Consider the following 13,589-nt stretch of genomic DNA (forward strand, 5'->3'; position numbering starts at 1 on the left):
ACAATATAGTAATTTTTAAATAAATCGTCCGCCATATTGGATCCGCCATTTCGAATTTTGAAAATTTGATTTAATATTCGAAATTAGTGACCCCGGAAATCCCTTAACAGCAAATTTCATTGAAATCTGTCAAATACATATGGAGTAAACATTTTTGTCGTCCTAAATTGTCGATTCGTCGCCATGTTGAAGTTTGATCAAACCGCTTGTGTGGTGTATGGAAAGTTTAAAGAATTTGCCCGCACCACTAGTATACTCTAGCCACTAGCGGCACCCCAGGAATACGCACCCACTTTGGGAAAGCCTGCTCTAGTGTTTCCATGAATACCTCCATGAGTATTGCTGACGCTTGCCCATTCCTAGCCCGTTCTTCTTCAGAACACCTACTAATTTTTGTTCTTCTGCAGTAGGAAAAAGTTCAAAAGTGTCTTTAACAAAATATCAGCAGTTACAAATAAACATTCTTTAATCCAAGGCAATTAAGAAAAAGAGATTTACGGAAATTTGGTTCATTAAATATTGAAAAGTGTATTATTTGAAGTCGAACTATTTCCTTGAATAATGGATATTCGATATATGGAAGTTTTACTCTATTTAACTGCTCCAACACACACAACACATTTACATATATGTATGTATATATTTTTATATTTAAGGAACCAATGATGAAGGACACGTTGCTAACTTTGTTGAAACGGAACAAGTGATTTATGTGGATAGTGATGTAACCAGCTATATTCAAACGCGTGGTTCTGTTCCATTATTTTGGGAACAGCCAGGCGTTCAAGTGGGCTCCCATAAAGTGAAATTATCGCGTGGTTTCGAGGCTTCAGCTGCTGCCTTTGACCGGCACATGACGATGATGAAACAACGTTACGGGTATCAAGCAATTGTGAATCTTTTGGGTACTTCCATGATTGGAAGTAAGGAAGGGGAAGCGATGTTAAGTAATGAGTTTCAACGACATCATAGTATGTCGACTCACAAAGATGTGGCACATGTTATATTTGATTACCATCAAGAGTGTAGAGGTGGAAATTTTGGAGCGCTTTCGAAATTGAAGGAACGTTTGGGCGTGTGTGGTGTAAACTATGGTTTCTTTCATGCCAGTCAGGGACATGTATTACGCGAACAATTTGGTGTTATTCGTACTAATTGCCTAGACTGTTTGGATCGTACAAATTGTGTGCAAACCTATTTAGGATTGGATATACTAAATCAACAAATAGAAGCCTTGAAGTTGGGGGAGAAAAAGCAAAACTTCTCAAGATTCGAGGAAATATTTCGTCAAATGTGGATAAACAATGGCAACGAAGTTAGCAAAATCTATGCAGGTACTGGAGCTATACAAGGTGGTTCTAAACTAATGGATGGAGCGCGTTCGGCCGCTCGCACCATACAGAATAATTTGTTAGATAATTCTAAGCAGGAAGCAATTGATATCTTATTGGTCGGATCAACACTATCGTCAGAGTTAGCTGATCGCGCTCGGATATTATTGCCATCAAATATGTTACATGCACCAACAACAGTTTTAAGGGAAATGTGTAAACGCTATGCTGAGTATGTTATGCCCCGAACATGTCGTGTTGCTGTTGGGACGTATAACGTTAACGGCGGCAAACATTTTCGCAGTATTGTTTTTAAGGACTCATTGTCTGATTGGCTGCTTGATTGCCATGCCTTGGCGCGAGCCAAAGATCTGGTAAACGTGACTAATCCTTCGGAAAACGCATGTACACCAGTCGATATATACGCAATTGGTTTCCAAGAGATCGTGGATTTGAACGCTTCCAATATTGTTGCCGCCAGCACAGATAATGCCAAATTGTGGGCAGAAGAGTTGCAAAAGACTATATCTCGCGACAACGACTATGTGCTTTTAACTTACCAACAATTGGTCGGTGTGTGTTTATATATATATGTTCGACCGGAGCATGCGCCGTTCATTCGTGATGTGGCAATTGATTGTGTAAAAACTGGACTTGGAGGCGCTACCGGAAATAAAGGAGCTTGTGCCATACGCTTTGTTTTGTACGGAACATCCATGTGCTTCGTTTGTGCTCACTTTGCTGCCGGCCAGTCACAGGTAATGACGTATGTACATATGCACACGGAATTAAAACATTTTTGGTTTGTTCATATTTAGATGAATTAAAATATTTTTCATTAAAATAGCTTCGATCGGTATCAGGTAAACACATTTTCCGTTATTTTTTTACCACGGGAGTTGTCTTTTAGATACGAAAACACAAATATTGTCGTGTCAGTATTAATCGTCGACATATGTACATACAATTGTGTTCCTATTAATAGCAGTGCGTTCTCTGTGGTGGGAAAACTCAACTTCATCCAAAATAAATTGAATAAAACTTAAAAAGGCTCTCGCACGATTAATGCAAATATAATTAAAACAAAAAGTTGCAGTTTTCTTGCAATTGCTTCCATTAAAACGTTGACAAAAACAACAGTAAAAACGAAAATGATATGAAATTCAACATGAACACGTCGTATAGCCCTTATTCCGAATGACGGCGGCACATCTACGCTGCATCGAGTCCACTAAATGTCTGCATCTTCCGACTGGGATATTTGCCCCTGCAGAGCGTACAACTTCTCACAAAGCGTTTGCATTGGTTGGATTTCTTTTGAAAACACTATGTTTTATGTCCCCGTTATTATTCCGAAAGAAGTCATTTGCTAGCATGCTCGTATGTTTCGGGTCATTATCCTGTTAGAAGACCCATTTCGGCGCAGTTCTTCTCCAGCATATGGCAGCATTACTTCTAGGATTTCAACTACTTGTGCTGATCCATGATACCATCAATTTTATATATTGCTAGTCGTTTTGGACTGCGAGTTTCGGGACGATTATTGAATTTTTCGCTGAACAACCAATTAGATGTTGTATTTCTTTGTAGGTTTTGTTTTCCTTCCGCAATATTTTATCAAGGCTCTGGTTTCACTTGTACAATGTTTGGAACGTCCCATATTTCTGTAACATCAAAGTTTTTATTTATCCCTGTCGCTCCAATATATATTACACTTCCCAAAAATAACTTGCTTTAAGACAGAAATAGTTTATGTACACAAATAATTCCGCTCGCTGGTCAGTTAATTGCAGAACTGCTATTATTATGAAGAAGCCAAATTCAATGATTCAAGCGAAATGCATCCGGCAGCAACGCCATGCTAACTTTAATCGAATTGAAATTCGTACGCATTTGCTATACCGTTACCTTAAGCTTGGAATTCAGCTCTCAAGAATAATCACAAGAAATGTCTTTATTTTAATTTTTTTATTGAGCTTTGTACCACGATTTTGTTTATTAACAATAATAAATAATAAACAAAATCGTGGTATAAAGCTCAATAAAAATATTAAAATAAAAAGGTTAATAAGCCACAGTAAAATTGACAAACACAAGAAATATCTTTAATTATTTCTGTTGCTTGAAAAAGCCTTTTGCTTTTGCTGCGATTTTTTTTGAAGCCCTTTAAGCCGAAAACACAATTTAAAACGAAATTTCTGATTTGGTTTGAGCAGACCGTCACGTTGGCGCATACGTAGCTGGCACTGCTATTTATATGAATGCAACTGAGCCCAAGAAACTTTCTGCCGACAATTCGGAAAGAGGCGTTAATTCAAAGAGTTTTTCCTGAGTAAAGCATTCGGAAGTTGGACCACTTTACGAAACCAGTGGCTTTTTCTTGTCTGCTGTTACAATAAAATTATTTACCAAATAAACGGCATGATCATGTATTCTCCGGAAAAAATCATACAGTAACTTGCCAGTAATTTAATTTCCGAGAATTTGCTTTCAAATAGAACAACATTCTAAAGAGTATAAATCCAGTAACAATTTTCAAAGTGTTATGAGCCGCTGATTAATTTTATATTTTCTGAAGCAATTTCCTAATAACAGTATTTCTATCTTTTTTTATATTCAAATAGGCATATTTTGTCAATTTCAACTATAAAATCCCCACAGACAATTACTTTTATTAGTGTGTACTGCACCCAGCAACGTGCCATTAGCTGCCAGGTTTTTCGCAGACAACCTTATATCTTCGAGTTCCCCTTAAGATTTTCTCTATTTAGAACCAATATTTATTTATTAAACAGATGAGTGAAAATTACTAGTGTTACGTACCTGTTCATACCTGCCAAGCCCATATGTGGGCCAGGAAAAAATAGACAGCCCAACGTTTTCACATTCTATAGGCCTCAAACAGATTTGACTCACTGTTGAATTCTCCACGTCGAAGAGTATTTTTTATTGTTGAAAGAGTAACTGTTGTGCAATATATTTGTAGGTAGCTGAACGTAACGCAGATTATGCCGAAATTACACGAAAATTGGCATTTCCAATGGGACGAACTCTCAAATCGCATGACTGGGTGTTTTGGTGTGGCGATTTTAATTACCGAATCGACATGGAGAAAGATGACTTAAAGGAAGCTATAAAAAATGAAGATCTGGCCTCGGTGCTAATAAATGATCAGTTGCGTAAGGAACAAGAGGCAGGCAATGTTTTCAGTGATTTCCTTGAAGGGGAAATAAACTTTGACCCGACGTACAAATATGACTTATTTAGTGATGAATATGATACGTCAGAAAAACAACGTGCACCAGCTTGGACCGATCGTGTACTGTGGCGTCGGAGAAAGGCTTTAGCAGCTGAGACAGACATGACTAGTGTTGAATGGAATCCGGGGAAACTTATTCATTATGGTCGTAGTGAATTGAAGCAGAGTGACCATCGTCCGGTGATTGCTATTATAGATGCAGAAATTGTTGAGATTAATTTGAAACAACGACGAGAGGTCTATTTATATTTAACTTAATATTTTTCCCATTACCCTATATTTCGTATACCTTTCGCTTTTAGGTGTTTGAGCAGGTCATAAGAGACCTAGGGCCACCTGATTCTACCATTGTGGTGCATGTGAAAGAGAACACTCTCGATGAAGGTGGTCCTACCATCTATGACGAAGCTGTAATGACTACTCTTATTCAAGAATTGTCGAAAATGGGAGAGGTCACCCTGGTACGCTATGTAGAGGATACTATGTGGGTAACATTTCGGGATGGAGAATCGGCATTGCATGCTAGTAAGAAACAATCTATTCACATTTGCGGTATGGAATTAAAGTTCGAATTGAAGACGACAAATTGGCAACCACTAGTTGATGGAGAAATTGATCTTTGTACAACAAATACGATACCATTATGTTCAAATCCCCAAGAGCAGGCGAAATTATTTAGCAGCTCACCTGATGTGCCGCAGCGACCTAAACAACCTCCGACGAGACCTGCTCCAGCTCGTCCGCCTATGCCAATGTCGCCCAAAAATTCACCTCGACACCAGCCACACGTTGGTGTCATAAGCGTCGTCCCAGAGATGCTGCTATCGAAATCGCAAAAACCTGTCGTGCCGGCGCAACCGTTGATGCCACCTCCATTGCAGCCTACGCCATTGTCCCAATTAACTCAAAAGAACGTGAAACCGCCCTTAGATATTGAAAATGTCGGTGGAAGTGATGATGACAACGAAGCCTTTTCATCTTCCAAGTCACAATCACCTACAGAAACACAGCAAACCTCTCCAATAAACTCGTCTGTAGTGTCACCAAGTGGTTCGGCCGATGGACAATTGCCACCCACACCGCCTCGCCAAAGCAAAAATTCCACGCCAACATCCACACCAAGACGCCAATCGAAACAATCATCTGTTGACATACAAGAAAGCACTTCAACATTCTACGATGGCAGTGCTTTGAACATTTATGAAGAAATACAAGATGAAATACCAGCGCCTAAGCATCCGCCACCACCATTTCCACCAGCTGTCAACCAAGAAATTTCATCAATTGCCCCAGCTGGAGACAGTCCACGCAGGCAAGTTCAAGCGACTGCAATAGGGCCTCCTCCACCACTGCCGGCGCGACGAGGGCCCCCACCTATACCGAATCGAAGTGGAAATGCACCGCCACTACCCATAAGACCCAACCATAACAATTAAGTAAGTAATTAATTAAAATTTTTTATTATAATTTTTTGGTTATTTTTTATTTACGCACTTATGTATATGTTTAATTAAGTTGAAGTTTTGACCAAATTTTTTGGTGTTTCTTTTTGAAATAATTATTTTATTGTTAAGATCAAATTATCCTAATTTGTAATAACCGCGTAAGTCTATGGGCTCGATTTAGTGTAATGCATCATTCGTTAGTATGTAGTAGTTATTTAAACTGTGAGGACTTTTTAATAAGCTTTATGAGATTTTCAAGAGACAGTTTCCAGTATGCAAGCATTAATTCCACCTTTTTAGCCAATAGATAGATAAATAGATAGATAATATAGGTATGCACTGCGACCGAGAGATCTGTTATGCCCTAAACTATTTACAGTACCTAATCTTATCTCCAGGAGATAGCGATTGTATCGGCTCTTCACTTGCCCAGAGTTGGCCTAGGTACCTTTCCCGTCTTCTCGCGACTTGCACTCGCAAAGCAGGCGCACAGTCCTCAGTCACATTGCAGAAACGACATATGTAGGTCGTTTGACCAGATCCCTAGCTTGTGCAGCTAACCTCTTAGTGTGCAGTGACCCGTCAGGAAACCTGTTATTATCCTTACCCTTTCTTTGGGGAGGTTAATAATCGCTCTGTACTTTATAAGGTTGTAGCCCCCAAGTAGGTATTTAGCATGAAGTAGACCTGTAGTGTTACGCCAATGTTGATTCCCTAGCCTGTTCCTCTCCTTCCTGGGGTCTTCCTTGATTGTGCTAGGGCCAATCGTTAGGAAGGGCTCAGACCCTATAGACGACTAGGCGGCTGCCATTCAGGCTAGTCCGTCCGCTTCCTCATTACCTGCAACTCCTATATGACCTTGTACCCAAGTTAATTGGACGTCATTGTACTCCGCCACGCTGTTGAGCTTATCAATGCACTCAAGAACCAAGGAGGACTTGGCCTCGAATGATGAGAGGGCTTTGAGTGCCGCCTGGCTATCATTCAATATTAAAATTTTCTCATTACGTAATATCTACGTAGGTTAATCTCTGCACACAGTCTAATGGCATAGACCTCCGCTTGAAAGATACTCGAGTGTGCTCCCATGGGTACCGAGAGATCCAGCCTTGGTCTGTAGATGCCTGCCCCAATACCGTCCGGGGTTTTGGAGCCGTCTGTATACCATTGCAACGAGTACGTTGACGGGTACGTGCATCCTTTAATAACCTCGTTCATGATGGCATCCTGGAGTCTGGTTAGGTCCTCTGAGCTCAGGGCAGCAGCAGGGTACTCAGAAGGCATGGGCTGCTGAGTGGCACCCTCTGCGCCTGTCCTTGCCCGGTCGGCTGCTCCCGCTGCTGTTTGGGGTTTGGTGGCTCAGGCGGAGTAATCTGGTTGCTCCCACTTTTGACTGCATCACCAGGGGGTTGCCCGCTTCTCAGCGGGCGCGGTTCTGTGGTGCTGCCGTTGCTGTACTCCGCTCCACTGCTTTGCAGCAGGCGCGGGTAAGTGTACCTGTTTGTTGGGCCCGCTCTTTCACCTATCGGCAGGACTTTACTGTTACGCTCACATCCCTTTAACTGGGGCCTTGCCCTGCTCAAGGTAACGGAGGTACCATTTGAACCCGGAACCGCTCAAGCCCTCGCGATGCCGGTCGTCTAGAAACCCCGGCTGACCTGGCAGAGACATCGGAGGAGGTTTGGCCCTGCGGTGCTTTTTTCTCCTACGATGCCGGCTCTTGGAACGGGGTGATTACCGTCGGTGCGGTGGCTGCTGCCTGACCTTCCTGTCTCCCTGTGCCTGTAAAGAGAACTGCCAGACTTTGTTTACAAAAGTACCTGTTTTGCACTGTGTATTCTTACGGGGCGCATCTGCACTGGTGCCTGGCTGTTCGTCGTCCCTTGCGTGTTCAATGAACAGCGCTGCTTCTGCGGGGGTTAGCTTGTCTAGGAAACTGCCCTTCCGTCTGATGCTCTTTGAGCCTTCTAGCCGCTGCTGTTTCTTGACGTCGCTAGTGCTCCTGTAGTTATGTTGCTGTTGCTGCAGCGGGCGCTGTTGTACACATCGCCGCTGATGCCGCAGGTGCTGTAGTCGATGTTTTTTTTTGTTTTCTTTTGTTTTTTGTTACTTTTTGTTGTTGCTTGTTATCCTCTTTTTCGTACGGCCGCCTGCTCGACGAGGCAAGCTCAGCAGTCTAATTACTTTACTTCCCGATGCGGCCCGGTGTCGAAAAGGCGCCGTTCTAATACAGCCGGTTTATACCCTCCTGGCTGCAAACCGTCCAATAGGCACGGTTTCGCTTAACAGCCTGGATTAGGAGGGGGTAGTTCTTGGTCACTGATCTGAAGCAGCCCAAGTCTGGAGAGAAGGTAGCGCGGATGCCTGCACATCCGCGTTACCTCAGACCAGAAGAGGGTTGGTTTGTGATGCTGCTAAAGTTTTGGTTTCCTCGAAAGCTGTAACGTAAAATAGCGGTAGTAACTTAACGTTGCCAAAAACGTTGCCATGTAAACTAAGATGACGGCAATACACACCTTAATGTAATTTGATGGCACCGTAAAATGTCTATCAATTTTGAATAATAAAGTGGAAAGTGCATGGACGGTCGAAGAGGATGAAGTCCTACGTTCATTTAACTTTACATAAAAGCGGTACCGCTATTAGCGTTGAGAATAGCGTTTGGTATAATACGGTCGTAATATTACGGCACCACTTTTCGAGGAAACCAAAGCTTAAGCCCCGCACCAACGACAAGGTGCCTGCCCTAGCGAGGGGTACGTAGCAAGCAAATGGTGCATTATACGAAACCAGCCTTGGTTAATGTAAATTACCACAGATATACGCACATACGTTTTTAAGTACCTTCTTGATAGGAAAATTTGGTTGAAAGGTAAACAGTCTTCTGGAGAAAAGCCCGTAAATAACCCGTTAAGTAGCTGCTAGACGTAGCAAGTGTAGGTCCTTTTAAAAAGTCTTCCAAACTCAAGAATTTCCAAAAGTGATTGCAAGAGCAGTTACACCTTGCATATAAATCAAACTTTCCCACACTACTTTTTGTCTGGCTAGGAAACTGCCCTTCCGTCTGATGCTCTTTTAGCCTTCTAGCCGCTAGTGCTCCTGTAGTTATGTTGCTGTTGCTGCAGCGGGCGCTGTTGTACACATCGCCGCTGATGCCGCAGGTGCTGTAGTTGATGTTTTTTTTTGTTTTTTGTTGTTTTTTTGTTTTCTTTTGTTTTTTGTTATTTTGTGAATGCAGAAAATTCCACTTTCAACTATGGTACCAAACATTTTTATGCGTACAACAACCTGAAAAATGTATTAAGAAATGCTAAAGTGCACAGAAAAAGTCGAATGTTTTAATATTTAAATAGTTGATATTAGGAGAATAAATCAATTACAAGTATTTCTTGTTATATTTGATGCTACACTTTTATACAAATTCGCCAAAAATCGCGTTACACGGCAACACACGATCGGTTTGAAAGCATTTCGGCTGCTCCATTCCAAAACACAGTATCTAACATTTTCTCGAAAAATCGGGCTTTTATAATTTGGGATATACTGTGTTTAGACGCACCTTTTAACTAGGCCTATACGCAAAAAAATGTAATGAAAAACTTTATCATATAGCATTAATATCTAAAGAATTCGTTAAACAGCCTATAGAGACCAAATAAAAAAACTAAATTACTCTTCACAATTTTATTTTTAACGCTATTTGCGTATTTTACACCTTGCAATTTGTATTTCCGAAAGTGATTTCTGCAAATCTGCAAAAACTACTTTCTGGCTGTTTACACGGGAAAGTAGACGTTCGATTTTACTGTCAAAATGCGTAGAAAAAGAGCTTGCATTGAAAAATGTTAGATTTACATATCTTTAGAAAAGCTTAAACCATTCCCTTTGTAAATACAAAAATTGTTTTCCTTCACAATTTTCAATTCGTAATGTAGGGCTTTTGCATTGATAACACTGCTCAACAAAATTCTGTTCTTATAGGATTTTTTCCCTAGAATCCGTTGACCATAAAGATATTGGAGTGGCTCTAGTTTTCGAGCAACTTAGGTTTGAAGGTGCGCGTTTTTAGGCATTTTCGAGCCTCTGTAAAACAATAAATTGATGCAATATATCTGTCTGTGTGGGAGGATATGAAAGTCTAAACATTGCCTTTTAATACTAAAAATAAAACAAAATTCGGACCATATATTGAAAGCAATTGGAAACAGTTTTTTTTTATACGAGTACGCAGGATTTTTTGACACTCCTTTTGCCGGTTTTAGATCACTTGTGTTAAATAAATCTAAGCCGATGAAAATTTCTAAAGAGGTTGAAATTGAAGCTCAAACCTTCATCTAAGAGAACATAACACAGGCCAACAAAGTTTATTGACTAAAATATTACAGCCGATCCTTTAAGGATTTGTCCCGTACAGCTGGAATCTGATCTTGAAAATGTTTAATTTCTCATCTCATTCTCATCTTGATTTCCACTGCTAGAGTCCATCAGTATTTGGTGATTAATCCATGAAACCTCGAGGGTCTTCAAAGATTGGTACAGGAATTTCTGCAGTATGTGGTTAAAGGCCGTTAACCATTTAACCATAATTTGTTGATATTGAGTATTAAAGGGCTGTGCTTAGGCTTTCATATCCTCCCACACAGACAGATATATTGCATCAATTTATTGTTTTACACAGGCTCAAAAATTTCCAACGTGTTTTTCGGTCCATTTAAATCTAAGTTGCTAGAGCCAATCTAATATCTTTAGTATCAGATTCGGATTCTAAGTGAAAAATCCTATAATAATCGGCTATTCCATTTTAGTTAACATAATATTGTTTACATGTTGTATGTCTTGCACTTGCCGACGTTTTGTTTTGATGCATCAGACACTTTTATAAATCTAAAGAATTTTATTAGAAAATCATTATTTGAACCTTATTTAAAAAAAATATTTTGGGTCCTGTCCAAAAGTAATGTTTTATATTTGTACCAGGAACCAAGTTACGGAACGGTGCACGACACATACATGTACACAAACACATATTGGAAAATCCTACGAGAGCATTTGGAAAGGATATTAAACTACGAAAACATTCGTATGAGTATGTAAACACCGTGAGAAAACGTACACACATGCACGCCTATATTGCATATAATCCTGCTTAATCCATGCATAATTGTGTACTTTAGTTACCTATATAGTTGTTATTTAATTTTAGAATATAGGGTATTGTGTACATACATACATTTGTATTTACGCAGGCAAAAATAAATTCTCTATGAATTGAAATTTTAAGATTTCATAAAATGGGACATTCCTGAATTTAAACAATAATATAGATATTAACAATACCCAATAGTTTATTTAAACATTTTCAATTACTAACTATTTTTATAGGACCCCATCAAAATATTAAAAAAATGCAATTGGGGGGCTCATAAAAATGGCTAGTATTAAAAAATGATATACTTTTTTTTCGGTATAGAACAATCCTGGGGGGTGAGAGCATTAAAATTCCGACTTTACTTTTTAACATGCATTCACATGGGGCATTCCAGCCCGATTCGGACAACCATTTGGCTTTTGCATCTCCGATTTTTTATGTTATAGTAGCAATCAGGGTGGCCTTCGTCAATTGGCACTATCACATTAAAAATTATGAAAAAAGCGGAGATGCAAAAGCCAAATAGTGTCGGAATTGGGCTGAAATGCCCTATGTGCATGTATATGGGTAAATTCACGTCAAATGCCCAAGCGCGGTGCAAAATAAGCTACTTTTCGACTAGCTGGGAATCAGACAAAAAATAGGAACAAAAATTCGAAAAATATGATTCCCCTAAATTTTTGTACGGGCTATCCGATGGTGCTATGCGTTTCCGAAAATTTTCCTATTTTCATGGTGAAAATTGGAATCGAAAATTTATATGTAATTTTTCTCAATTATGGTAATTTTTAGTTTTGTTTTTAGTCATCTCAATCGAAAGATCAGGTCTTTTTACATAGAAATCATTAATAAAAAAGGTCCTTTTTTGATTTTTCCGAGCAATAAAGCACTTTAGAGCGCGCTAAGCCGATAAACGTAAACGTGCGTGTCACTTGAATAATGTTTATGACTTTGGAGCTACTTGATGTGTGAATCTGAAACTTTAACAAATACTTCCAAATATGCATCTACAATACTGCATTAAAACAAAAAATAATAATTTATAACAACTATTGCATTAAAAAAAACACCGCAATTCTTATAAAAAAAGTTTGAAAACCTTTAGTTTCGATTGTAATCAGAATTAAGAAGTGTTGTAAAACATAAATTCTTTGGAATACAAACTATTGTTGTATGAAAATTTCAAATTGATCGATACACGAACGTCTGAGATATAGTTAAACTAAATGAAAATTTGTTAAAAATTTGCTGTGACAGTATGATGCTCTAATTCGTGCAAGCGAACGGTGACGCGACGGAGCGTCGCAACTACATATGTAGTTTAGAGCGTTCTAAACGCTTTATAACTGGGAAAAATCAAAAAAATCTTTTTTATAATGATTTCTATGTGAGAAGATGAAAGCGGTTGAGGTAACTAAAAACAAAATTAAAAATGACCATAATTGAGAAAAATTACTAATACATTTTCGTTTCTAATTTTCACCATGAAAATAAGAACATTTTTGAAAACGCATAGTACCATCGGATAGCCCGCACAGAAATCTAGAGAAATCATATTTTTCGAGTTTTGGTTCCAATTTTTGGTCTGATTCCCAGCTAGTCAAAAAGTAGCTTGTTTTGAACCGCTCAGCGCGCTTGGGACATTCGACGTGAATTGACCCATATGTATTGTTGTTGAAATCGTTACAGTACATAAAATAAAAGTGGCGGCTGACATGACATGTTCTGGTTATTCATTGTATAATAACTTACGTTAATTAATATAAATTTATTTATAGTTCCGTATTAAGTAAAATTATATCAGATTATTCCTATTTGTCGAAATCCTTTAATGGATATACATATATACATAAATAATTAAAGAACTTATCTATCTGCTAGTAATTGCCTAAGTTAAATCCTAGTCAAAAGGCTCAAAAGCTATTGAGCAAAAATTAAATGAAATAAAATAAAATAATATAATATTATGATAAAGTACATATACCCTAATGAGCTGAGCTGTTATTGTTAAAACAGTTTTAGTAAATATAAAAATGCAAGTAAAGAAATTGTTGTTGCTAGTAAAATCCACTCTATATAAAGTATTAAGTATGTCGAAAGAAGATGGGGAACAGTGGGGATTAAATATGGAATCCATATGAGACCAATATTTATGCGTAATGCTTTTCGAATGCCGCAAACATACAATTGTGCAATATAAAAAAGTATACCATAATATATACATGTATGTATTACATAAATAAATGTCACATTATAAAAAATGCATATGAATAAATAATAAAATATAGAAATAAATTTATGGTTTGATTTCCTTTAGATGTGGTAATAAAATACCAAAAAAATCCAAAATAGTTCATTATCCATTTACTGTACTCATTTATTGTAAATATTTTAAAACCAGTACG

The 13,589-nt window shown here is 38.6% G+C and overlaps 1 protein-coding gene across 3 annotated transcripts in view; it reads left to right on the top strand.

Annotated features, from left to right (window-relative positions):
- The window catches only part of LOC118744182 (synaptojanin-1), a 36,118-nt gene extending 24,669 nt beyond the window's left edge, over window positions 1-11,449 (top strand). For all 3 annotated transcript variants that reach the window (XM_036476987.1, XM_036476988.1, XM_036476986.1), the window contains 4 exons: window positions 657-2,089; window positions 4,318-4,827; window positions 4,893-6,026; window positions 11,013-11,449. In XM_036476987.1, coding sequence (XP_036332880.1) covers window positions 657-2,089; window positions 4,318-4,827; window positions 4,893-6,026 — 3,077 coding nt within the window. In that variant the 3' untranslated portion in view covers window positions 11,013-11,449. The remainder of the gene's footprint in view (window positions 1-656; window positions 2,090-4,317; window positions 4,828-4,892; window positions 6,027-11,012) is intronic.
- The last annotated feature ends 2,140 nt before the right edge of the window (window positions 11,450-13,589 follow it).

This window comes from Rhagoletis pomonella, unplaced genomic scaffold (assembly GCF_013731165.1).
Source record: "Rhagoletis pomonella isolate Grant_MI unplaced genomic scaffold, Rhpom_1.0 Rhpom_scaffold_00008, whole genome shotgun sequence".
Lineage (NCBI taxonomy): Eukaryota > Metazoa > Arthropoda > Insecta > Diptera > Tephritidae > Rhagoletis > Rhagoletis pomonella.